This window comes from Oncorhynchus keta, chromosome 15 (genome assembly GCF_023373465.1).
Source record: "Oncorhynchus keta strain PuntledgeMale-10-30-2019 chromosome 15, Oket_V2, whole genome shotgun sequence".
Taxonomy (NCBI): Eukaryota; Metazoa; Chordata; class Actinopteri; order Salmoniformes; family Salmonidae; genus Oncorhynchus; species Oncorhynchus keta.
Window position 1 is genome coordinate 43364139 of NC_068435.1, and position 26942 is coordinate 43391080.

A 26942-nucleotide genomic window follows, 5' to 3' on the forward strand; every position below is an offset into this window, starting at 1 on the left:
TGTCAATCTACTATCCCCCGTAGTACAAAGGTTGACCTATTCTGTGCATGAAATAAATGTTCCAAACATAGTCTGGGACAGTCGTGGGATGCCAAATTAATACAACCACTCACATCATAAAAAAAAACATTTAAAAGGCTGATGCAACAGATCAGAACGTTTATCTTAAATCGTTGATGAACTATTAGGCTATTTCTTCAGATTATAAACGCAGCAATGCTCACACGACAGTAGACTATGACGCAAATGTTCCAAAATAAAATCAATTAACGGGAAAACACCATTATCAAAAATGACTGCAAATGCGTTTATGCCTGCAATGCTTTCATTATAATGGTGGATATTTATGGTGAAAATGAGCTTCCCCAAACTACACATGCGCTGCGTATACCATTTAGGCTCTACACCTGTTGTAAAGTGGATTTATGTGCTTAATTTGAATAAGTTATTTGGCAACTTTAGTGATACAAACCTTGCCAAAACATACAGGCCTATGGGATACGCTACATTAGGTGTGCGACTATAATTTGAAAAAGTCGCAAAAATAAAGACTTGCACTGTTTCTTGCCTTTTACTGCCAACAAGCTGGGCATCATTCGCACGTGATAATATATCATTCACGAGTGATAGGCTAATATAGTCACCCATCAGACTATTCTTGATTTAATCCTGTCTTTACATATACTAAATAATAGGTAGGGGCGGGGAGAGGGACGGAAGAAAAAGTGATGCTATTGACCCGGATAACTGGTTGCTGCGGAAAAGGAGGAAGTTCCACCTCAGAGAGGCCCAGCCCACGAGCTCCATCAGCAGCAGATGAATATGGACAGTGAACGTGTTAGTGCATCGAACCGAATCGCATCGGTTTGTTCTCTAATCAAACCGAGTTGCAACGAATATTTTTTTTTAACTATCGTTCCATGTATCCAATCGTCTTGAAAGGGAAAGATGCGCGTCCCTAACACACACAACTGATGTAGCTGCTAACACACTGAACCCCCTGTCAAAACCCACCCCAACCAAGATGAGAATGACTGCCCCCCCAGAGCACTGAAATGAATGTCTAACAAACATTTACGTACCAGTGTTATTGCATGACAATCCGAAGGTGTTTATTGTAATTGCATTTGATTGAATGAAGAATAAACTGAAAGCTACTGGCATAGTGTGGGTTTACGGTCTGCAATTGTAAGCCGCCTTACAGCACACACTTATTGTACAACTCAATAGTGACAGCTACGTGCTATAATGAAAGAGCTATTTTATGACAGTGTTGTTGCAAGATCTTTACTCTGTGTGGAAAAGAGTGTATCTTTATTTTCCAATTCGGAACGGAAATCCTTCTTGCTCCTCAGTAGGCTACCCATCCCGGCAACATTTAGTGGACAAACATGCCAAATGAAATTACGAGTTGATTTCGCATAGACTGGATTTCTGTCATTCTACATGAGCATGCCAACCGCAAGAGGAGAGAGAGAGAGAGAGAGAGAGAGAGAGAGAGAGAGAGAGAGAGAGAGAGAGAGAGAGAGAGAGAGAGATGCTCCAATGACATGGCACGACAGACTCTCCTACGGGAATGACGCAGCCGCCGCTGTCATGCAACGCTGCTAGGTTTATAAAGGAGCGAGGCGAGCAGTTGCCTAGGTTATAGCGGTAGTGTATCCGACAAGGCAACACCAATAGGCTATTGTTTGTATTCATGGGCGTACAATTACCACGATGAAAATAAGAGTGGTGTTGAAGAAATGCCGTTGAGGCCACGTATTGAGCCTATTCAACGTGATGTCAGAGTGTCCTGTAGGCTACATTTCGCATTTGCCCTTGCATCAACAAAGGACATTATATCGCGACGCTTATCCTGGAATTGTAAATGGATGAGACTGCGCCAGCGGGGGAGGCCGGGGGAGGCATGCCCACATCGGGGGCGGGTAGATCGGACAAGATGGATACGGCCGGCCTCTCTCTCAAGCTGCATTCTGGAGACATGGGTTCGTATGTCTGGGCTTTACTATGACACTAGTTTAATTGACCAAATACATTTGCATGAGAGATTGTTCAGATGAGCTAAACTGTCAGGAGAGCGCTGGCAACGTTCGACGGGGAGTATAAGGGTTCATTCAGGTTTTGGTCCAGCTGTCAATTATGGTTTGTCTCAGTAGACTAAATTATCTGTCAGTTTCCAGACCTAAGAAATAATTTATGGTAATAGGCTTATAACTAACCAAGATGGTCATCCTGCTATTTCTAAAGACAAGGACAAGCTGCCAGCAACCACCAAAAGCAAAAGCCTAATGAATTAATGCAGACATTGAGCATTCAGAAGCTGACCTCGTCCTGATTAAAATGTACAGCATGCATTAGTTGGCAGGCAATGTCCAGGGCCTGACTATGTGAAACAAGTCAAGACAAACTGTCTAGTTCGGAACCCAATTAAAGGTCATGTCTGCCAGTCTGTGGCATCAGATCATGGTCAATTTCTATCAAAATGAGAGGGAATCGGGCCTCCACAGTCAAGCTCATGATTGTATACGTCTGTCTGTCTGTCTGTCTGTCTGTCTGTCTGTCTGTCTGTCTGTCTGTCTGTCTGTCTGTCTGTCTGTCTGTCTGTCTGTCTGTCTGTCTGTCTGTCTGTCTGTCTGTCTGTCTGTCTGTCTGTCTGTCTGTCTGTCTGTCTGTCTGTCTGTCTGTCTGTCTGTCTGTCTGTCTGTCTGTCTGTCTGTCTGTCTGTCTGTCTGTCTGTCTGTCTGTCTGTCTGTCTGTCTGTCTGTCTGTCTGTCTGTCTGTCTGTCTGTCTGTCTGTCTGTCTGTCTGTCTGTCTGTCTGTCTGTCTGTCTGTCTGTCTGTCTGTCTGTCTGTCTGTCTGTCTGTCTGTCTGTCTGTCTGTCTGTCTGTCTGTCTGTCTGTCTGTCTGTCTGTCTGTCTGTCTGTCTGTCTGTCTGTCTGTCTGTCTGTCTGTCTGTCTGTCTGTCTGTCTGTCTGTCTGTCTGTCTGTCTGTCTGTCTGTCTGTCTGTCTGTCTGTCTGTCTGTCTGTCTGTCTGTCTGTCTGTCTGTCTGTCTGTCTGTCTGTCTGTCTGTCTGTCTGTCTGTCTGTCTGTCTGTCTGTCTGTCTGTCTGTCTGTCTGTCTGTCTGTCTGTCTGTCTGTCTGTCTGTCTGTCTAACAGACTATCTATATGATTCTTTGATCGTCATCTCCACTATCTTATTTAATCGTGGGATGTCGATTAAGGTATCCCGCCTCAGACTATCTACATGATTCTTTGATCGTCATCTCCACTATCTTATTTAATCGTAGGATGTCGATTAAGGTATCCCGCCTCACCGCGGAAGACACATTTCAGTTGGATGCAGTCAGTAGTACAACTGACTAGGTATCCCCCCTTTTCCCTTTAGAGATCAAACTAGGCCAATGTCTTTGTCACATAAAAGTGTTACAATTAAAGATGAAACACCAGGAAGCAGATAGAAACTTAATACATGACGTTGAATTATAAATGAACAAAAATGCCCTGAGCCTCTCTGCCCCAGCTTTACCTGAGTGTACACTGAATGACCAGGAGAACAGACTATATAGAGTCTGTTACAGCGCCACAGTTTAGCCTATATTACAATAATCCTAGAATATAGGAAGAACACCTTGTACCAGATATGTATGTAAGCAAACGCGCAATTGTAATGGAAGAACAGAAAACTGTCTTAGTCCTTCATAGTATTCTAGTCTGTTACAGGATGTCTATTACAGAACCCAGAACCAAATCTCTCACGTGCGCTGGCCAGCTACTCAGTTTTTGATCCTGTCACAATAGACTATTGCATAGTTCCAATGCTATTACTCTGGTATAACAGCAGTATAATGTAAGCGGCCTTTATTTAAAGATGATAAGACAAGAGTCCGAGGTGAACTGGAAGCAGTATGTGTGTATGTGTTACAGATGGATGGTTTGGTTCATGTTAAACCATCAAGCTGTACTCCATCTTCTGTGTTTCCTGTCAGCGAAGCTGTTTAAGCAGAGTTGAACACTGCACACTGCACACACACACACACACACACACACACACACACACACACACACACACACACACACACACACACACACACACACACACACACACACACACACACACAGACAGACACACACACACACACACACACACACACACACACACACACACACACACACACACACACACACACACACACACACACACACACACACACACACACACACACACACACACACACACACACACACACACACACACACACACACACTTGTGCTTTCCTCCTTTGTCAAGCCAAGTATGAGGGAATGAACAGTACGGAGTAGGAACAGTGAATTTCAATACCATGGCAGATTCCCTATTGCACATGGAGTAAATGGAAATTGAATGGGCAACAGGGGTGTTTGTGTTCGTAGTTGACACACACATTTGATTTGTACAACATAATTGACTGGTTTTCTTAGCAGTTCTTCTTGCAGTAATTTCCCTATTGAATTTTTACAGTTTCCCATCTGTAGAGAAGCAGCAACTCCCCCAACGCGCACACACACACACACACACACACACACACACACACACACACACACACACACACACACACACACACACACACACACACACACACACACACACACACACACACACACACACACACACACACACACACACACAGAGTAGCAGACCATTATCTGCTGTAATCTGCTTATCAGCAGCACTTAGACTAGTGATGGCGCTAGAGACTGGCATCTGGTACAAGCCTCATCCAGCAGACCTCTAGCCCCTCTCTTCCTCTCTCTTCTATTTCTCTTCTATTTTTAGTCGCGTTTCTCTTTCTCTCCTCTTTTCTCTCTCTATTAACCATCTCACCCCTTTGCCCTCAGAACAGCCCTCAGAACAACCTCCATTAGTCGGGGTTTGGACTTTACAAGATGTTGAAAGTGTTCCACAGGGATGCTGGCCCATGTTAACTCCAATGCTTCCCACAGTTGTGTCAAGTTGGCTCGATGTCCTTTGGGTGGTGGACCATTCTTTACACACACAGGAAACTGTTGAGCGTGAAAAACCCAGAGGCGTTGCAGTTCTTGACACAAACCGGTGCGCCTCACACCTACTACCAAACCCCGTTCAAAGGCAATTCAATCTTTTGTCTTGCCCATTCACCCTCTGAATTGCACACATACACAATCCATATCTCAATTGTCTCAAGGCTTAAATATCCTTTTTTAACTTGTCTCCTCCCCTTCATCTACACTGATTGAAGTGGATTTAACAAGTGGGGCATCAGAGCTTTCACCTGGATTCACCTGGTCAGTCTGTCTGGGAAAGAGCAGGTGTTTTTAAGGTTTTGTACACTCAGTTTACATTGCTATCTGAGCAGTCTGATTTCTCTTACTAAGTGTTGGCACCAGCCCAAAACTGCACCTGCTCAAGCCTGAGGGAAATTGTCTCAAATCTCCTACGTTGGAAATGAGGGATGTGTGTGTGCCTGGGAGCACACTTGTGTGTACAGCATCGTGTGCACGTGCGCGTGTGTGCACGCTTGCAAGTAACAGCTCTATCCCCTAGTCGGCAGTGTTGTGCTATTAGACAGTCTTACACAAGTCTTGTTTACGTCTCAATAACACACGCCATCAGTCGGCCATCTTCTGAGCTGACCAGTGAGAGGCCTAATCCTCTTCCTACCATAAAACCCACACATGCCGAACAGTCTAATGGCTACAAATTCCAACGCAGTCCCTGGAAATGTCGATACCTCTGGAAACCCAATCAGTCATTTTATGATCTGAAACCTTCTGTCTTTTCAGTCTATATTGCAAAATGAACTGTTGAGCGTGTAAGGATGCCAGTGTCTTCGGCACAGACCCACGTTTCTCGCTTTGCTCCTGGCTAACTGAGTGAGGAATGAGACTTGGAAGCATGGCTAGTAGTGTACTGTGTAGTAATAGTTGTCCTTTGAGGATAGCTCCACAGCGTACTATGACTGGCCTCAATCCTACAGCACAATTTCCCTCACTACCTGAGTGTTCGATTCCGAAGGTTTTTGTTTGAGTGTTCAATTCTGTTTGCGTTCCATCCGAGTGCTCCTCCATCTGAGCGTTCCGTCTTTCCGTCAGTTCCGTCCGTGTGCTCTTTCTCCGTTTTCTGTCTCGGGATGGTTCTGAGAGTTATGTCTGTCTGAATGTTCCGTCCTGAGTGTTTTTTCCCCCTCGGTGTTCTGTACACACGTTTCGTGTCCGAGTGTTCTTTCTACCTCTGTGTTCTGTCTGTTGAGTGTTTTGTCTGTCTGAGCGTTGTGTCTGGGTTCGAGTCTGTGTGTTCCATCTTTCTAAATGTTCCTCATATATAATTAGGAATTAGAACTTTGCGTGACTGGCAAACTCCTGCCAAAAAGACCCTGCTCGCAAGACAACCTTCCAGAAGCTGATCTGTTGTCTGATGGTCATTAGCCCAGTGTCATTGCTAGACCTTTAGGTCGATGACTAACGAGATTGGGTCGGCTCGAGTGTGTCCCATTGTTTCGTCTCTGGTGTGTGTGTCTATCTGTCCTTCTCTCTCACTCATCTGTAAGTCTCTCTCTTTCTTTTCACGGGCCAACTTCCTGGCGCTGGTTGATCCGGTGGCTGGCACCCCTCTTAATCCTGCACTCTGATTGGCTGCTCAGGGCATCCGGTCTCCTGGGAGACGGTGGTGGTGTCAACCAATGACAGGGAGTTCAGATTAGAGAGCCTGTCGATCCTAAAGAGTCACCTTCCCAGGACAGATCTGCTCTAGAAATAGATTATATCTACATTAAACGCAGACACAAACTACCGTCAGGTCTGAGTTTTGAGGTGTTTTGGTATTTTTGTGTGTTTTTGGTGGCTACAACTGGATTAGCGTTGCACGTTCAGGCTCGAGTGACAAAGAGTTGGGTGAGACATTCAAAACTCTTCAGGGTAGATATGTTTACACATACTCAGGGTATTAAAGATATGAATATATGTAGAATTGTTTCCTGGGTTGTGTCTGGCAGTGCTTGTGTACATATCCATGAAGGATTAGCCTTCAACTACTACCTGTGGATATTCTGATTGAATTTGTTATTTTAATCCTGGGCATCGGTGTTGGTTAACTACACTCTGCTGCATTGTATTTCTACGTCTGTAATGCTATTTGAGCCGAGAACCAGGTGTAAAGAATCCAAGCGCAGCATAAGGTATTTGATGGATAGGTCCGTGTGTGTGTGTGTGTGTGTGTGTGTGTGTGTGTGTGTGTGTGTGTGTGTGTGTGTGTGTGTGTGTGTGTGTGTGTGTGTGTGTGTGTGTGTGTGTGTGTGTGTGTGTGTCAGTAATGTCAGTATGTGTCGTGGATGGTGTCCAAGATGGTGATAGTAGACAAGCTCCGGTTGGGCCATCTTCACTTCGCCACTGATACTTTCCAGAGGGAATACACCTTTTAATAGTCGTGTAGATACAGTGCATGAACACTGATGTGTGTAGCTTTGGTTTCAGTCTTTTAGTACACTGCTGGCAATAACCGGTGCATACTTTGCCCTGGAACCCTTTTTCCTGGTTCCTGCATGTGTCTCACACTTAGTCATGCATTGATGTTCTCTCCTGCTGTCTTCTCTGTTCTTCAACAGAAGACGCTGGTCCTAGGAGGGCTACAATAACAAGCGAGGTGAGGGCTAGTTTTACACACACACACACACACACACACACACACACACACACACACACACACACACACACACACACACACACACACACACACACACACACACACACACACACACACACACACACACACACACAAACACCTAAAATGACATTGTTTTATGCAGTAAAGCGTGCACTGCAGTGTAAGTAACCCACAAAGTAACCCCCCTTTTCTCCCTCAGATGCCGTCCCCCACAGCTCAGGGTCTAGGCCCAGGTCAGGAGAAGAAGATTGGCCACAGGAGAGTAGACGCCTCTGGAGAGACCACCTACAAGAAGGTACACTACTCCTTTCCTCTTCTGTATCACTTTCTCTCCTCCCTCCCTCATCCTCCCAGTCTGCTTCTCTTCCCTTTCTGCCCTCTCCTTCGTTTTATACCTGTTTTCCCTCTCTTCTTGTCTTACCTCTCTGTTTTCTTCCTCTCCCCGGACCTTTCTGCACTTATTTTACTTCTCCTATCTCACTTGTCCTCATTTCATCCTCTTCCTCCCTCATGTTCGTTTTCATGGCTCTATTTAAGTGACTTGGGATTTGTAACCAGACTGCCTGTGCCCTACAGACCACGTCCTCTGCCCTGAAAGGTGCCATCCAGCTGGGCATCGGCTACACGGTGGGCAACCTGAGCTCCAAGCCAGAGAGAGATGTCCTCATGCAGGACTTCTATGTGGTGGAGAGCATTTTCTTCCCCAGGTGTGTTTCTGATTGTGTATGGATGGCAGATGTGTTTGTAAATGGGGAGGGTGTGTGTGTGTGTGTGTGTGTTGTGTATTGTGTTGTGTTGTGTTGTGTTGTGTGTGTGTGTGTGTGTGTGTGCATAGACACTTAAAACACCTCCAATGTGAAGTGCTCTCTAGTACGATGCCCCGTTATCTGCCCTGTCTTTCTCTCTGTCTGGCTCCCAACCCCCTATTCTCTCCCTCTTCTCACCAGTGAGGGCAGTAACCTGACTCCTGCACATCACTACCCAGACTTCAGGTTTAAGACCTACGCCCCAGTGGCCTTCCGCTACTTCCGAGAGCTGTTTGGGATCCGACCCGATGACTACCTGGTGAGAGACAGTAACCATAGTGAAAACACCACAGATAGTCTTGTTAATATCTAGGTTAAATGTAGTATCCTACATCAGGTGATTATTTGCACAACATGACATCATTTGGATTTTTCAAGGAAGCATATGCCCCTGGCCACACACACACACTGGAATGCATATTTAATTTGACCTTTCTTCAACTAGGCCAGTCAGTGAAGGTGCAGGAGAGATATGCACCGATTGATTAACACACAGGCGGACACACACACACACACACACACCCTGACACACATCCTGTAAAGACGTGCACATGCACACGTGCACACACACAGTCACTCCAATAACCTCACACTACCTGCACCAGATGGAGATTAGAGTACTAAGACTTTCTTTGTAAAGCTCCAAGCTGATAACAGTAGACACTCCGTTATAGTCTAGGCCAACTCAGAAGCAAAGTTGGGGTGTCTGTTTCTATGCGTTTCTATGTACATGCATGGTTTTACAATGGTCGGAAAATAGAATATTTGACTCACTGTATTAATCCAGCATGAGGAATCCATTCCGCGACATTCGTAGTTGTTCTCAGAAAAAGAGAGAGTGCGGGGGTATGTAAATTCTCCTCAGTGTGTAGGGACAGAGGATCTTCAATCTCTCCCCTTAAGCCTGTTCAAGCCCCTGTGTTTATCTGACCTTCCAGACTCCACTTCAGGGAGCTGTAGAAACACTATAAAGAGTCTAATGAAGGACCATCTAAAGCACCCTATAAAGTGTCTAATGAAGGACCATCTAAAGCACCCTATAAAGTGTCTAATGAAGGACTATCTAAAGCACCCTATAAAGTGTCTAATGAAGGACCATCTAAAGCACCCTATAAAGTGTCTAATGAAGGACCATCTAAAGCAGCCTATAAAGTGTCTAATGAAGGACCATCTAAAGCACCCTATAAAGTGTCTAATGAAGGACCATCACCCTATAAAGCACCATCTAAAGCACCCTAAAAGTGTCTAATGAAGGACCATCTAAAGCACCCTATAAAGTGTCTAATGAAGGACCATAAAGCACCCTATAAAGTGTCTAATGAAGGACCATCTAAAGCACCCTATAAAGTGTCTAATGAAGGACCATCTAAAGCACCCTAAAGTGTCTAATGAAGGACCATCTAAAGCACCCTATAAAGTGTCTAATGAAGGACCATCTAAAGCACCCTATAAAGTGTCTAATGAAGGACCATCTAAAGCACCCTATAAAGTGTCTAATGAAGGACCATCTAAAGCACCCTATAAAGTGTCTAATGAAGGACCATCTAAAGCACCCTATAAAGTGTCTAATGAAGGACCATCTAAAGCACCCTATAAAGTGTCTAATGAAGGACCATCTAAAGCACCCTATAAAGTGTCTAATGAAGGACCATCTAAAGCACCCTATAAAGTGTCTAATGAAGGACCATCTAAAGCACCCTATAAAGTGTCTAATGAAGGACCATCTAAAGCACCCTATAAAGTGTCTAATGAAGGACCATCTAAAGCACCCTATAAAGTGTCTAATGAAGGACCATCTAAAAGCACCCTATAAAGTGTCTAATGAAGGACCATCTAAAGCACCCTATAAAGTGTCTAATGAAGGACCATCTAAAGCACCCTATAAAGTGTCTAATGAAGGACCATCTAAAGCACCCTAAAGCACCCTAAAAGTGTCTAATGAAGGACCATCTAAAGCACTAAAGCCTATAAAGTGTCTAATGAAGGACCATCTAAAGCACCCTATAAAGTGTCTAATGAAGGACCATCTAAAGCACCCTATAAAGTGTCTAATGAAGGACCATCTAAAGCACCCTATAAAGTGTCTAATGAAGGACCATCTAAAGCACCCTATAAAGTGTCTAATGAAGGACCATCTAAAGCACCCTATAAAGTGTCTAATGAAGGACCATCTAAAGCACCCTATAAAAGTGTCTAATGAAGGACCATCTAAAGCACCCTATAAAGTGTCTAATGAAGGACCATCTAAAGCACCCTATAAAGTGTCTAATGAAGGACCATCTAAACCCTATAAAGCTAATGAAGGACCATCTAAAGCACCCTAAAAGTGTCTAATGAAGGACCATCTAAAGCACCCTATAAAGTGTCTAATGAAGGACCATCTAAAGCACCCTATAAAGTGTCTAATGAAGGACCATCTAAAGCACCCTATAAAGTGTCTAATGAAGGACCATCTAAAGCACCCTATAAAGTGTCTAATGAAGGACCATCTAAAGCACCCTATAAAGTGTCTAATGAAGGACCATCTAAAGCACCCTATAAAGTGTCTAATGAAGGACCATCTAAAGCACCCTATAAAGTGTCTAATGAAGGACCATCTAAAGCACCCTATAAAGTGTCTAATGAAGGACCATCTAAAGCACCCTATAAAGTGTCTAATGAAGGACCATCTAAAGCACCCTATAAAGTGTCTAATGAAGGACCATCTAAAGCACCCTATAAAGTGTCTAATGAAGGACCATCTAAAGCACCCTATAAAGTGTCTAATGAAGGACCATCTAAAGCACCCTATAAAGTGTCTAATGAAGGACCATCTAAAGCACCCTATAAAGTGTCTAATGAAGGACCATCTAAAGCACCCTATAAAGTGTCTAATGAAGGACCATCTAAAGCACCCTATAAAGTGTCTAATGAAGGACCATCTAAAGCACCCTATAAAGTGTCTAATGAAGGACCATCTAAAGCACCCTATAAAGTGTCTAATGAAGGACCATCTAAAGCACCCTATAAAGTGTCTAATGAAGGACCATCTAAAGCACCCTATAAAGTGTCTAATGAAGGACCATCTAAAGCACCCTATAAAGTGTCTAATGAAGGACCATCTAAAGCACCCTATAAAGTGTCTAATGAAGGACCATCTAAAGCACCCTATAAAGTGTCTAATGAAGGACCATCTAAAGCACCCTATAAAGTGTCTAATGAAGGAATCTAAGACCATCTAAAAGGACCATCTAAAGCACCTATAAAGTGTCTAATGAAGGACCATCTAAAGCACCCTATAAAGTGTCTAATGAAGGACCATCTAAAAAGCACCCTATAAAGTGTCTAATGAAGGACCATCTAAAGCACCCTATAAAGTGTCTAATGAAGGACCATCTAAAGCACCCTATAAAGTGTCTAATGAAGGACCATCTAAAGCACCCTATAAAGTGTCTAATGAAGGACCATCTAAAGCACCCTATAAAGTGTCTAATGAAGGACCATCTAAAGCACCCTATAAAGTGTCTAATGAAGGACCATCTAAAGCACCCTATAAAGTGTCTAAAAGGACCATCAAAAGTGTCTATAAAGTGTCTAATGAAGGACCATCTAAAGCACCCTATAAAGTGTCTAATGAAGGACCATCTAAAGCACCCTATAAAGTGTCTAATGAAGGACCATCTAAAGCACCCTATAAAGTGTCTAATGAAGGACCATCTAAAGCACCCTATAAAGTGTCTAATGAAGGACCATCTAAAGCACCCTATAAAGTGTCTAATGAAGGACCATCTAAAGCACCCTATAAAGTGTCTAATGAAGGACCATCTAAAGCACCCTATAAAGTGTCTAATGAAGGACCATCTAAAGCACCCTATAAAGTGTCTAATGAAGGACCATCTAAAGCACCCTATAAAGTGTCTAATGAAGGACCATCTAAAGCACCCTATAAAGTGTCTAATGAAGGACCATCTAAAGCACCCTATAAAGTGTCTAATGAAGGACCATCTAAAGCACCCTATAAAGTGTCTAATGAAGGACCATCTAAAGCACCCTATAAAGTGTCTAATGAAGGACCATCTAAAGCACCCTATAAAGTGTCTAATGAAGGACCATCTAAAGCACCCTATAAAAGTGTCTAATGAAGGACCATCTAAAGCACCCTATAAAGTGTCTAATGAAGGACCATCTAAAGCACCCTATAAAGTGTCTAATGAAGGACCATCTAAAGCTAAAAGTGTCTAATGAAGGACCATCTAAAGCACCCTATAAAGTGTCTAATGAAGGACCATCTAAAGCACCCTATAAAGAATGAAGGACCATCTAAAGCACCCTATAAAGTGTCTAATGAAGGACCATCTAAAGCACCCTATAAAGTGTCTAATGAAGGACCATCTAAAGCACCCTATAAAGTGTCTAATGAAGGACCATCTAAAGCACCCTATAAAGTGTCTAATGAAGGACCATCAAAGCACCCTATAAAGTGTCTAATGAAGGACCATCTAAAGCACTATAAAGTGTCTAATGAAGGACCATCTAAAGCACCCTATAAAGTGTCTAATGAAGGACCATCTAAAGCACCCTATAAAGTGTCTAATGAAGGACCATCTAAAGCACCCTATAAAGTGTCTAATGAAGGACCATCTAAAGCACCCTATAAAGTGTCTAATGAAGGACCATCTAAAGCACCCTATAAAGTGTCTAATGAAGGACCATCTAAAGCACCCTATAAAGTGTCTAATGAAGGACCATCTAAAGCACCCTATAAAGTGTCTAATGAAGGACCATCTAAAGCACCCTATAAAGTGTCTAATGAAGGACCATCTAAAGCACCCTATAAAGTGTCTAATGAAGGACCATCTAAAGCACCCTATAAAGTGTCTAATGAAGGACCATCTAAAGCACCCTAAAGTGTCTAATGAAGGACCATCTAAAGCACCCTATAAAGTGTCTAATGAAGGACCATCTAAAGCACCCTATAAAGTGTCTAATGAAGGACCATCTAAAGCACCCTATAAAGTGTCTAATGAAGGACCATCTAAAGCACCCTATAAAGTGTCTAATGAAGGACCATCTAAAGCACCCTATAAAGTGTCTAATGAAGGACCATCTAAAGCACCCTATAAAGTGTCTAATGAAGGACCATCTAAAGCACCCTATAAAGTCTAATGAAGGACCATCTAAAGCACCCTATAAAGTGTCTAATGAAGGACCATCTAAAGCACCCTATAAAGTGTCTAATGAAGGACCATCTAAAGCACCCTATAAAGTGTCTAATGAAGGACCATCTAAAGCACCCTATAAAGTGTCTAATGAAGGACCATCTAAAGCACCCTATAAAGTGTCTAAAGCACCTGAAGAAGGACCATCTAAAGCACCCTATAAAGTGTCTAATGAAGGACCATCTAAAGCACCCTATAAAGTGTCTAATGAAGGACCATCTAAAGCACCCTATAAAGTGTCTAATGAAGGACCATCTAAAGCACCCTATAAAGTGTCTAATGAAGGACCATCTAAAGCACCCTATAAAGTGTCTAATGAAGGACCATCTAAAGCACCCTATAAAGTGTCTAATGAAGGACCATCTAAAGCACCCTATAAAGTGTCTAATGAAGGACCATCTAAAGCACCACCCTATAAAGTGTCTAATGAAGGACCATCTAAAGCACCCTATAAAGTGTCTAATGAATGAAGGACCATCTAAAGCACCCTATAAAGTGTCTAATGAAGGACCATCTAAAGCACCCTATAAAGTGTCTATAAAGCACCCTATAAAGTGTCTAATGAAGGACCATCTAAAGCACCCTATAAAGTGTCTAATGAAGGACCATCTAAAGCACCCTATAAAGTGTCTAATGAAGGACCATCTAAAGCACCCTATAAAGTGTCTAATGAAGGACCATCTAAAGCACCCTATAAAGTGTCTAATGAAGGACCATCTAAAGCACCCTATAAAGTGTCTAAAGGACCATCTAAAGCACCCTATAAAGTGTCTAATGAAGGACCATCTAAAAGCACCCTATAAAGTGTCTAATGAAGGACCATCTAAAGCACCCTATAAAGTGTCTAATGAAGGACCATCTAAAGCACCCTATAAAGTGTCTAATGAAGGACCATCTAAAGCACCCTATAAAGTGTCTAATGAAGGACCATCTAAAGCACCCTATAAAGTGTCTAATGAAGGACCATCTAAAGCACCCTATAAAGTGTCTAATGAAGGACCATCTAAAGCACCCTATAAAGTGTCTAATGAAGGACCATCAAAGCACCCTATAAAGTGTCTAATGAAGGACCATCTAAAGCACCCTATAAAGTGTCTAATGAAGGACCATCTAAAGCACCCTATAAAGTGTCTAATGAAGGACCATCTAAAGCACCCTATAAAGTGTCTAATGAAGGACCATCTAAAGCACCCTATAAAGTGTCTAATGAAGGACCATCTAAAGCACCCTATAAAGTGTCTAATGAAGGACCATCTAAAGCACCCTATAAAGTGTCTAATGAAGGACCATCTAAAGCACCCTATAAAGTGTCTAATGAAGGACCATCTAAAGCACCCTATAAAGTGTCTAATGAAGGACACCCTATAAAGTGTCTAATGAAGGACCATCTAAAGCACCCTATAAAAGGACCATGTCTAATGAAGGACCATCTAAAGCACCCTATAAAGTGTCTAATGAAGGACCATCTAAAGCACCCTATAAAGTGTCTAATGAAGGACCATCTAAAGCACCCTATAAAGTCTAAAGCACCCTATAAAGTGTCTAATGAAGGACCATCTAAAGCACCCTATAAAGTGTCTAATGAAGGACCATCTAAAGCACCCTATAAAGTGTCTAATGAAGGACCATCTAAAGCACCCTATAAAGTGTCTAATGAAGGACCATCTAAAGCACCCTATAAAGTGTCTAATGAAGGACCATCTAAAGCACCCTATAAAGTGTCTAATGAAGGACCATCTAAAGCACCATCTATAAAAGTGTCTAATGAAGGACCATCTAAAGCACCCTATAAAGTGTCTAATGAAGGACCATCTAAAGCACCCTATAAAGTGTCTAATGAAGGACCATCTAAAGCACCCTATAAAGTGTCTAATGAAGGACCATCTAAAGCACCCTATAAAGTGTCTAATGAAGACCATCTAAAGCACCCTATAAAGTGTCTAATGAAGGACCATCTAAAGCACCCTATAAAGTGTCTAATGAAGGACCATCTAAAGCACCCTATAAAGTGTCTAATGAAGGACCATCTAAAGCACCCTATAAAGTGTCTAATGAAGGACCATCTAAAGCACCCTATAAAGTGTCTAATGAAGGACCATCTAAAGCACCCTATAAAGTGTCTAATGAAGGACCATCTAAAGCACCCTATAAAGTGTCTAATGAAGGACCATCTAAAGCACCCTATAAAGTGTCTAATGAAGGACCATCTAAAGCACCCTATAAAGTGTCTAATGAAGGACCATCTAAAGCACCCTATAAAGTGTCTAATGAAGGACCATCTAAAGCACCCTATAAAGTGTCTAATGAAGGACCATCTAAAGCACCCTATAAAGTGTCTAATGAAGGACCATCTAAAGCACCCTATAAAGTGTCTAATGAAGGACCATCTAAAGCACCCTATAAAGTGTCTAATGAAGGACCATCTAAAGCACCCTATAAAGTGTCTAATGAAGGACCATCTAAAGCACCCTATAAAGTGTCTAATGAAGGACCATCTAAAGCACCCTATAAAGTGTCTAATGAAGGACCATCTAAAGCACCCTATAAAGTGTCTAATGAAGGACCATCTAAAGCACCATAAAGTGTCTAAAAGGACCATCTAAAGCACCTATAAAGTGTCTAATGAAGGACCATCTAAAGCACCCTATAAAGTGTCTAATGAAGGACCATCTAAAGCACCCTATAAAGTGTCTAATGAAGGACCATCTAAAGCACCCTATAAAGTGTCTAATGAAGGACCATCTAAAGCACCCTATAAAGTGTCTAATGAAGGACCATCTAAAGCACCCTATAAAGTGTCTAATGAAGGACCATCTAAAGCACCCTATAAAGTGTCTAATGAAGGACCATCTAAAGCACCCTATAAAGTGTCTAATGAAGGACCATCTAAAGCACCCTATAAAGTGTCTAATGAAGGACCATCTAAAGCACCCTATAAAGTGTCTAATGAAGGACCATCTAAAGCACCCTATAAAGTGTCTAATGAAGGACCATCTAAAGGACACTAAAGCACCCTATAAAGTGTCTAATGAAGGACCATCTAAAGCACCCTATAAAGTGTCTAATGAAGGACCATCTATAAAGTGTCTAATGAAGGACCATCTAAAGCACCCTATAAAGTGTCTAATGAAGGACCATCTAAAGCACCCTATAAAGTGTCTAATGAAGGACCATCTAAAGCACCCTATAAAGTGAAGGACCATCTAAAGCACCCTATAAAGTGAAGGAAGGACCATCTAAAGCACCCTATAAAGTGTCTAATGAAGGACCATCTAAAGCACCCTATAAAGTGTCTAATGAAGGACCATCTAAAGCACCCTATAAAGTGTCTAATGAAGGACCATATAAAGTGTCTAATGAAGGACCATCTAAAGCACCCTATAAAGTGTCTAATGAAGGACCATCTAAAGCACCCTATAAAGTGTCTAATGAAGGACCATCTAAAGCACCCTATAAAGTGTCTAATGAAGGACCATCTAAAGCACCCTATAAAGTGTCTAATGAAGGACCATCTAAAGCACCCTATAAAGTGTCTAATGAAGGACCATCTAAAGCACCCTATAAAGTGTCTAATGAAGGACCATCTAAAGCACCCTATAAAGTGTCTAATGAAGGACCATCTAAAGCACCCTATAAAGTGTCTAATGAAGGACCATCTAAAGCACCCTATAAAGTGTCTAATGAAGGACCATCTAAAGCACCCTATAAAGTGTCTAATGAAGGACCATCTAAAGCACCCTAAAAGTGTCTGAAGGACCATCTAAAGCACCCTATAAAGTGTCTAATGAAGCACAATCTAAAACACCCTATAAAGTGTCTAATGAAGGACCATCTAAAGCACCCTATAAAGTGTCTAATGAAGGACCATCTAAAGCACCCTATAAAGTGTCTAATGAAGGACCATCTAAAGCACCCTATAAAGTGTCTAATGAAGGACCATCTAAAGCACCCTATAAAGTGTCCTATGTGAACCTCTCCAATGTTGGTGCCATTTTATATGTTATCTCTACGGCCCACTGATGTATCCTGTGTGTATATCTGTGCTTTCTCTTCAGTACTCTCTATGTAATGAGCCCCTAATCGAGCTGTCCAATCCCGGTGCCAGTGGCTCCATATTCTACGTAACCAGGGACGACGAGTTCATCATCAAAACAGTCAATGCCAAGGAGGCGGAGTTTCTGCAGAAACTACTTCCGGGATACTACATGGTCCGTATGTCACAAGCCCCTCCTTCATTCCAATGGCCAAATAACAAGTATCCTGCTCCCGACTCAATATACAGACCAATGAAAACATGGCACACGTAGCTCAGGAGTTCAGGAGTGACATTCCACAGATTCTAAACAGATGTTGAACTGAAAACCAACTCCTATTAATTGTTAACTCTAGTCCTCTCCTCCTCGGCGTTGTGTATTTATCTTCAAAATATTCTTATATACTCAATATGATGGCTCCATATCATTTCCCATTGTTGCATGTAAAGAAGACTTCAATAGGCACAGAATGATACTTTTCTCACTCTCCTCCTTCCTCTTCTCCCATCTTCCTCTCCTCCTCTCTCTAGAATCTGAATCAGAACCCGAGGACCCTGCTTCCTAAGTTCTTTGGTCTCTACTGCGTCCAGTCTGGGGGTAAAAACATCCGTATCGTGGTCATGAACAATGTGTTACCGCGCGCCGTCCGCATGCACCTCAAGTTCGACCTGAAGGGCTCCACGTATAAACGCCGTGCGTCGAAGAAAGAGAGGGAGAAATCGAATCCCACCTTTAAAGATCTGGACTTTATAGCAGATGTACCGGAAGGACTGACCCTGGATCAGGATACATACAGTGCCCTGCTAAAGACCCTACAGAGAGACTGTCTGGTGAGAGAGGGAGGAGAGGATGAGGAGCTATGAGGATATGAGGAGAGGGTGGGGGGGGGTAACACATACAGAGCTTTGGTCAAGACCCTCCCTGTCTGGTGAGAGAGGGAGGAGGGGAGGAGAAGGGGAGGGAGGAGAGGGGAAGGAGAGTAGGGTGGTTTAGGATGGGCTTACAGGGGAAACCCCAAAAGAGAGACTGGCCTAGAGAGGAGGAGAGATTAGACGTGGAAGGAAGGGGGGGATGAAAGCCATTATGACCTGTGTGTCTGTGCTGTCTGGTAGATCCTCCGATCATTCATTCTGACCTTCATTCTCTGTCTGTGGTACTCCAGGTGCTCGAGAGCTTTAAGATCATGGACTACAGTCTACTGCTGGGGGTCCATAACCTGGGCCTGGCTGTGAGAGAGTCCCAGGGCTCACCAGCAGGGGGCGATGAAAAGAAGCCTCAGGCCCAGAGAGCCCTCTACTCTACTGCCATGGAGTCTATACAGGGAGGGAAGGCTTGTAGAGACACATTAGACCACGATGCTACGTGAGTTACCGAGCTGACACACACAGGCATGCATGTACACACACACACACACGCACACACGGTGTCTTGGAGTCCTCTCCCACTAAATGAGATATTCTCACACACACTCTCTCACACACTCTCTCTCTCGCACACGGTGTCTTGGAGTCCTCTCTCACTAAATGAGATATTCTCTCTCCAGGATGGGTGGCATTCCTGCTGTGGATGGTAAAGGAGAGCGTCTCCTTCTCTTTATTGGAATTATCGACATCCTGCAGTCCTACAGGTCTATTTCACCAAATCACTCATTGAGTTACTACTGATGTCCTGTTAATCAAAAGGACCAGTGCTAATTTGATGATGTATGAATTACTGAGTCATTTTTATTGCCCTGCAGGCTAATCAAGAAACTGGAGCACTCGTGGAAGTCTCTGATCAGTGACGGGGTGAGTCCAGTTGCAGGTTGCCGTTTATTGTCATGAGTCTTACCTTGGAGGCAGAACTGAGCGATTTCTGTTAGATGGGCCAGCTGCAAAGTCAAAATTGTCTATATCGAGAGAGAAAAAATCATAAAAACAAAAATGAGCTTTTCTTTTCTTCATTTAAGGCATTAGGGTTAGCAGTGTGGTTAAGGTCAGGGTTAGGTTTATGATTTTATGACATTGTGGCTGTGCCAGCTGGTGCCTCCAGGACAAGATTTATGACAACAAATGCCAACCTGCAGTCCAGTCCTCCAGCTTACACAGGCCCGGTGACGAGCTGCTCTACACACAGCTGCATAATTCAACACAGACAGTCAACAGCATATAGACAGACAAGGTGTACTTAAACCTTTAAGGAGTAACCTATGGATGGAACATTAGTCTGATACTGAGAATGGCTAGTAGGTTATTATTTTAGAACCAACTAGACATTTGTAAAGGTGACATGGACTAACCCTCCCATTTCAATAATTCCCTATGCCCGACTGTACAGATGTGTTTGATGGTTTGTTTGCTGAGATGGTTTCCCCTTCTCTATCTCTCTCAGGACACAGTGTCTGTCCACAGGCCCAGTTTCTATGCAGACAGGTTCTACAAGTTCTGCAGCACCACTGTCTTTAGAAAGAGCTGCTGTGAGTAGGAGACACATTACACCACCTTGAAACAAGCGTTTTATTTGATATTTCAGCTCACAAACAATTTCGAGATTGAGTCATCGAGTTTTCCCCTTGACTGCTTTCTCTTTTCTCTCTTGTCCATCTCCACCCTCTTTTTCTGGCCTCTCCCTCCCCTTCAGCCCTGAGGTCTTCTCCCTCCAAGAGAGGGCGGGGGGGGGCTCTGCCCGCACCCAAAAACAGTGTCCAAACACAGCTTTCCGTGGAGAGAGAGGAGAACCAGGAGAACGAAGACCTGCACCTCAGAGGGGCTCGTGGCTTCCCTCTGCTGGAGGAGGACGGTAAAGACGGTTACCACACTCCATATCCATACAGAGGCTGACCTAAGGAAACTGTCTCTCCTGTTTGAGCCAAAATGGCCGACAAGCATTTGAGGACCAATAGCTTTTTTCCCCACACGGCTATTTGGGTGAAGTGTCATGCTGTGGTGGTAGATTACTAATACTCTATCACAATCATGTCTCTCTCTCTTCTCTCCTCTCAGGTCTGAGAGAGCATCCCCACACTCCTCCATCTTTTGAGGATGCGACCACAGCATCCATCGCTACCACTCTCTCTTCAAACAACTCTCTCCCTACCACACCCTTTGATACACCAGAACACCCACGCTTCAGGTACACACACACACACACACACACACACACACACACACACACACACACACACACACACACACACACACACACACACACACACACACACACACACACACACACACACACACTAGAGAACGACCGCAGCAGCAGAAAGCTAGCTCATTCTCTAACGGAAAGGTGCAGGATTCAGAAGTAAGTGAATTGACACAGTGACCAAAATCTAACTCCTGTTGCAAATGTTAAATCAAATCGAAATGTGTTTTATTGGTCGCATACACATACAGTTGAAGTCGGAAGTTTACATACACTTAGGTTGGATTCATTCAAACTCGCTTTTCAACCACTCCACAAATGTCTTGTGAACTAACTATAGTCTTGGCAAGTTGGTTAGGACACCTACGTTGTGCATGACACAAGTAATTCTTCCAACAATTGTTTACAGACCGATTATTTAATTTCTAATTCACAGTATCACAATTCCAGTGGGTCAGAAGTTTACATACACTAAATTGACTGTGCCTTTAAACAGCTTGGAAAATTCCAGAAAATAATGTCATGGCTTTAGGAGCTTCTGTTAGGCTAATTGACATAATTTGAGTCAATTGGAGGTGTACCTGTGGATGTATTTCAAGGCCTACCTTCAAACTCAGTGCCTCTTTGCTAGACATCATGGGAAAATCAAAATAAATTGAAGACCTCCACAAGTCTGGTTCATCTTTGGGAGCAATTTCCAAAAGCCTGACGGTACCACATTCATATGTACAAACAATAGTTCGCAAGTATAAACACCATGGGACCAATCTCCTAGAGATGAACGTACTTTGGTGCAAAAAGTGCAAATATATCCCCGAACAACAGTAAAGGACCTTGTGAAGATGCTGGAGGAAACAGGTACAAAAGTATCTATATCCACAGTAAAAACGAGTCCTGTATCGACATAACCTGAAAGGCCGCTCAGCAAGGAAGAAGCCACTGCTCCAAAACCGCCATAAAAAAGCCAGACTATGGTTTGCAAATGCACATGGGGAGAAATATCGTACTTTTTGTAGAAATGTCCTCTGGTCTGATGAAACAAAAATAGAACTGTTTGACCATGATTATGTTTGGAGGAAAAAGAGGGAGGCTTGCAAGCCGAAGAACACCCCCCCAACCGTGAAGCACCATGTTGTGGGGGTGCTTTACTGCAGATGTATTTGACTGGTGCACTTCACAAAATAGATGGCATCATGAGGTAGGAAAATTATGTGGATATATTGAAGCAACATCTCAAGACATCAGTCACATTGTCAGTGATGTGTACGCCAAGGAACTTGAAGCTTTCCACCTTCTCCCAAGCGGTCCTGTCGATGTGGATAGGGGCATGCTCTCTCTGCTGTTTCCTGAAGTCCACGATCAGCTCCTTTGTTTTGTTGACGTTGATGGAGAGGTTATTTTCCTGGCACCACTCCGCCAGGGCTCTCACCTCCTCCCTGTAGAATGTCTCGTCATTGTTGGTAATCATGCCTACCACTGTTGTGTTGTCTGCAAACTTGAATGAATTAGTTGAGTTAATTCACTAATTCACGAATAATAATGCTTGTGTCGAGGTGCCCGGACATTCATGCAATAAGCAAGCTAGCTAAGAAGATGGCTATGTGACCTGTTAGCAAATATTATGTAGTGTTAGCTAGCTGTTTGATTTTAAAATGGATGCATTCATGCATACATGGCTGTCTCTGGGAAATGTTGTCATCAAAATGTTCACATTTTATTATATTGGCCTAAAATATTGGTATCATCATCGGCCCTAAAAAAGTATATATTTTTCTCTAACACACACACGCTCCTACAGATACACACTCACCTGTCCCTGTTCTACCCCACAGGAGGCCAACCCACTCTCCACGGGACCGTGAGGGGAGGTAAAGCAGTCTTATTTCATACCCTTTCAATCTAACACATCTCTTCTCATCTGACCATTCTGACTCTAATCGATGGTCCGATGTCACTTCCTGTGCTGTCCCATGTAGTTTCAGGCCACAGCAGGAAGTAGTGGTGGTGCACGAGCAGACCATCACTGTAGCTGTAGAGGTGAAGAGGGAACCTACAACCAGGTACACACACACACACACACACACACACACACACACACACACACACACACACACACACACACACACACACACACACACACACACACACACACACACACACACACACACACACACACACACACAAGAACGCACACACACACGTATGTTATCAACTGTCTGACAGCGGTGTTTCTGTCACAGTGTGGTTCCAGAGGACCTTCAGGATTCTAAAGCAACAGAGGAGGAAGTCATCACACAGACCACTTCCTCTACACCTCCTTCAACCCCTCCTCCCTCCTCCGCCCCTCCATCCTCCACTACTCCCTGCTCAGTCCCACCAGCCTCCACTCTCCCTCGCTCCCTTCCTCCCTCAGTCCCTTCCTCCTCTGCCCCTCACCCTCACTCTAACTCCACTCTCCCTTCTTCTTCCACTCGTCCTTTCTCCACCAATCAATCATCAGCTCACACCGCCTCCACCCTTCCACCCTCTGCAGTCCCTCCAGCCTCCAACTCGCCCTCTTCCACCACTCCCGCCTCCACCCTTCCCTCCTCCCCCCCCCATTCTTCCCCCCTCCTTCCAAGCACCCCTCCCTCCTCTCTCCCTCCGAGTCCCCAGGTGACAGTAGAACGCTTTTCGTCCAATCATCTATCTGTCACCTCGTCCGTCAGCCACAACTCACTGGAGGGGAGGTGCCAGTCTCAGACATCTACTTTGTAAGTCGTGGGTGTGTAACAGTCTTCAGCGTGTGAGTGTAGCTCTGAAGTTCTTGTGGTTTACTGGGGTTTTGGATTTCTTACAGTCAGGCAGTAAGGACAGTGTGGTTGATCTATGAGGGTGAGGGTTTGTGTAGTTTGCTGTCATTGATCATTAATCACAAATTGTGGCTTGAAAGCATGTGGCAATGTCGGTTACTCTCCCTGCAATAAAGAGGTTGGATTGAACCCTGAGACACCACATGCCTGATAACAGACATTCCGCTGAAATAGCAACGGGGAGAGAGAACAGTATACAGTGCTAAAAGTCTCTTTTGTGTTGTGTCGTGTGGATTGCATGTTGGCTTGTGGCATGTGTGTTGCTCATGCCTGGCTGATCCATATTAATCCAGTCATGTGATTCCTTCTTATAATCCCCCAGTCATATCATGATGGGTTGTCAACAGCAATCTGGCCTGGTGGTTCATTCAACATTATGTTCTTTCGTCATCCATTTTGAATATGTATTATTCCATTCTCCTCCACATTTTCACTCTCTTTTTCCTCTCGCTCTCCACTGTCCCACCCCACCCATGTTGTCCCAACATCCTTCTCTCTCTGTCTCTCTGTCTCTCTGTCTCTCTCTCTCTCTCTCTCTCTCTCTCTCTCTCTCTCTCTCTCTCTCTCTCTCTCTCTCTCTCTCTCTCTCTCTCTCTCTCTCTCTCTCTCTCTCTCTCTCTCTCTCTCTCTCTCTCTCTCTCTCTGTCTCTCTTGCTATCTCCATTCTCCCTCTTTTTCTCTCACTTCCTTTTCCATTTCTCTTCATCTACCCCCCTGTCCTTACCCGTGTGTGCATGTGTGTGTGTCTGTGTGTCTTTGTGTATGCACGTGTTTTGTGTATTATCAGTATGCTGATGGGAGGTATTGGGTGTACTCCCCAATTCTGGGTCGTAAGAAGCTCAACTCAAGCTCTAGCTGCAATGTAAGTCACGGCTGCTGGTTGCTCAAGCCATAGTCCGTCGTAGTGTAATGTCAAGTGGTGTAGACTGGTGTCGGCTTCATTCCCCTGATTCTGAGCTTCTAGAACCCACCTCAAATCACCCCCTAACATAGCCCCTTAGGCACTTTGTGTAACTTAGATCGGAAAGGATCGGACAAGTGTGAGACAAAATGGCAAAACTACTAAACAATTAACACCCGACATAGGGCTAGAAGACCTATTTAGGACGTGTGGAAGGTCTTCCTCCCTAAATGTACTTTTCTCTCTCTTCCTCCGGTTTCTGCGAATGCTGACCTGTGTGTCTGCTGCCCCTGCTGGTTGGGTGGTGTAACAACAGAATCAGGAGGACAGGAGCTGGGTGTACTCTCCTCTGCACTACGGCTCGGAGTCCAGACCTGGCTCTGACGGGGAGAGCGAGACAGTAAGTGTGCACTTCGTCCATACCCATACAGAGAAGTTTCCTTCACTCATACCCTAACTCTAACTCGCCATCTCGCTCAAATGTATTTTTCTCAACAGTAAGTTGAGTGGAGTCTCCAATGTAAGCGAATCCCTTTGAGAGGATTGAAGACTACAGACAGAAGCCGTGATGCTTTGCGACGCTCCAGGAAGCTCTATGAAGCTTCTACGGCATTGTGTAACCCTCGTGGCCCAATCTGCATGTGAAGGCTTGTTTTACCCACATGGATGGAGAAGGATTCTGTGGGGGAAAAAAATTAATAAAATGTTATTTCTCTGCTTTGGCAACACCTTCGTAACACACACGCATGCTAACACACACGTCTTCACACTCACACACCCTAACATTGTCCTATACAAGTATGCAACATGCGTGTGTTATAATAATCATGTGCCCTTTGCCGCAAAATCAACTCATAAACATGAAAGTATGCATAATCTTCAATGGGAGTATTTTGAATAAAACCATATTGCAACCATTTCCAAACATCAGCTAAGGCTGCCCAGAGAGACTATCGTAATAGTACTTTAGTTGGTCTTGTTGTGTTAAGAATGATATTTGTCTTTTGTTAACTGTGCTGTAGTATCACAAATGCAATATCATGTGTTATATTGTCTTGGTCAGGTTTTTGACTCCTATGGTTAAATGTTGGAGAGTTTTGTCTTTTTATGAAGCAGAATTTTTTTTTTCTCAAGTTCTTTATAATGTTTTGTGGTGTTCACTGGTCTGATGGTGGTGGTTTCAAATTCAGCTCAATCAATAATGTAAGTTGAGAATCATGAACATTTCTGTCTGGAATTGTGCTGTGTTCCGTGTTCTCACAGGGCATAACTGGAGTCTTCAGAATGGTCATGAAAACCTGAACATTTTATTTTATTATTAGCCCTCTAAAACTATCATTTTGTAAATGTTTTATTTTTTAAAACCATATCTTTGTCATTGTTTTACATTTAAATGTTACATTTGAGTAATTTAGCAGAAGCTCTTATCCAGAGCAACCTACAGTTAGTTGGTGCATTCATGTTAAGATGGCTAGGTGGGACAATCGCATATCATATGCATAGTGAGGACACATTTCCTCAATAAAGGAGCTATCAGCAAAGTCAGAGCTAGAAAGGGGAGGGGGGAGGGAGGGGGGTCAAGCGGTCAGTTTTTATTTGTTTCCTCTATTGCTGGGGAATGTTTTTTTGACTTTTGTTTTTAGGTATACTGAACAAATGTGATATAAGATCATATAAATGTGTTATTATTGCCTTACTGAGAAATATTCCCCTGGTCAGTTTCATTTTTTTTTTAAAATTAATTTTGATCAAATGGGCTAGGGTAGGTGTAATATAACATATGGTAATATATGCCATTTAGTAGACGCTTTAATCCTAAACGAATCACAGTCATGCATGCATCCATTTGTACCGATGGGTGGCTCCAGCGGGAATCAAACCCACCACCCTTGGAGTTGCAAGCGACTGAGCCACACACAGGACAGTGTGTTGAACTTCAGCGTAACTTTCAAAAATAATAATATGATTATCATTATTGTTAAAATACTCAATTATAAGGAGGTCCATACACTCCTCAGTAGTTCTATAATATCATTCTTCATCATCTAAGAAGAAAAAAATATATTTTGTGAATTGTAAATAGTGTGTGTGGTAGTGGGTGCGTGGGTGCGTGGGTGACAAAGCGAAAGGGTTGGTGAGGAAAATAAGATATTGCACTTTGTCCTGGTCGATAATATAAAACATCAAGGGTTAAAAAAATTACAAAGTTGTTCCAGTCCAGGGAACTTTAAAGGCTATAAACATTACTGTAACATTTAATCAATGTCCAGCCTTCTAAAGGTGCAATCTGTAAGTTATCTGGCTCACTGTGGCTACCAGACAAAGGGAAAAAACACAATTGAC

General features: G+C 43.3%; 1 protein-coding gene across 4 annotated transcripts; it reads left to right on the forward strand.

Moving 5' to 3' along the window:
- The first annotated feature begins 1533 nt into the window (after window positions 1–1533).
- Window positions 1534–26305, forward strand: LOC118382603 (phosphatidylinositol 4-phosphate 5-kinase type-1 gamma-like). Of its 4 annotated transcripts, none has more exons than XM_052464195.1 (19): window positions 1535–1988; window positions 7624–7661; window positions 7882–7977; window positions 8259–8389; window positions 8630–8747; window positions 17742–17894; window positions 18251–18550; window positions 18883–19082; window positions 19264–19347; window positions 19459–19507; window positions 20091–20175; window positions 20340–20498; window positions 20702–20831; window positions 22679–22714; window positions 22823–22906; window positions 23087–23599; window positions 24486–24560; window positions 24916–24999; window positions 25098–26305. In XM_052464195.1, the coding sequence occupies exons 1-19, from the start codon at window positions 1871–1873 to the stop codon at window positions 25135–25137; spliced, it is 2493 nt and encodes an 830-aa protein (XP_052320155.1). In that variant the 5' UTR covers window positions 1535–1870; the 3' UTR covers window positions 25138–26305. The 4 variants fall into 4 exon arrangements, with proteins under 4 accessions (XP_052320156.1, XP_052320155.1, XP_052320157.1 ...); XM_052464198.1 differs by lacking the exon at window positions 1535–1988 and adding an exon at window positions 6759–6913; XM_052464197.1 differs by lacking the exon at window positions 24486–24560 and having other exon boundaries at window positions 1536–1988.
- Window positions 26306–26942: the final 637 nt, after the last annotated feature.

Excerpts from the sequence above, each read along its gene's own strand:
- LOC118382603 (XM_052464195.1), top strand. The coding sequence starts at position 1,871 with ATGGATGAGACTGCGCCAGCGGGGGAGGCCGGGGGAGGCATGCCCACA. Across the intron at positions 20,176-20,339 it reads TGTCTTTAGAAAGAGCTGCT|CCCTGAGGTCTTCTCCCTCC; the intron begins GTGAGTAGGAGA and ends CCTCCCCTTCAG. Across the intron at positions 23,600-24,485 it reads CAGTCTCAGACATCTACTTT|TATGCTGATGGGAGGTATTG; the intron begins GTAAGTCGTGGG and ends GTGTATTATCAG.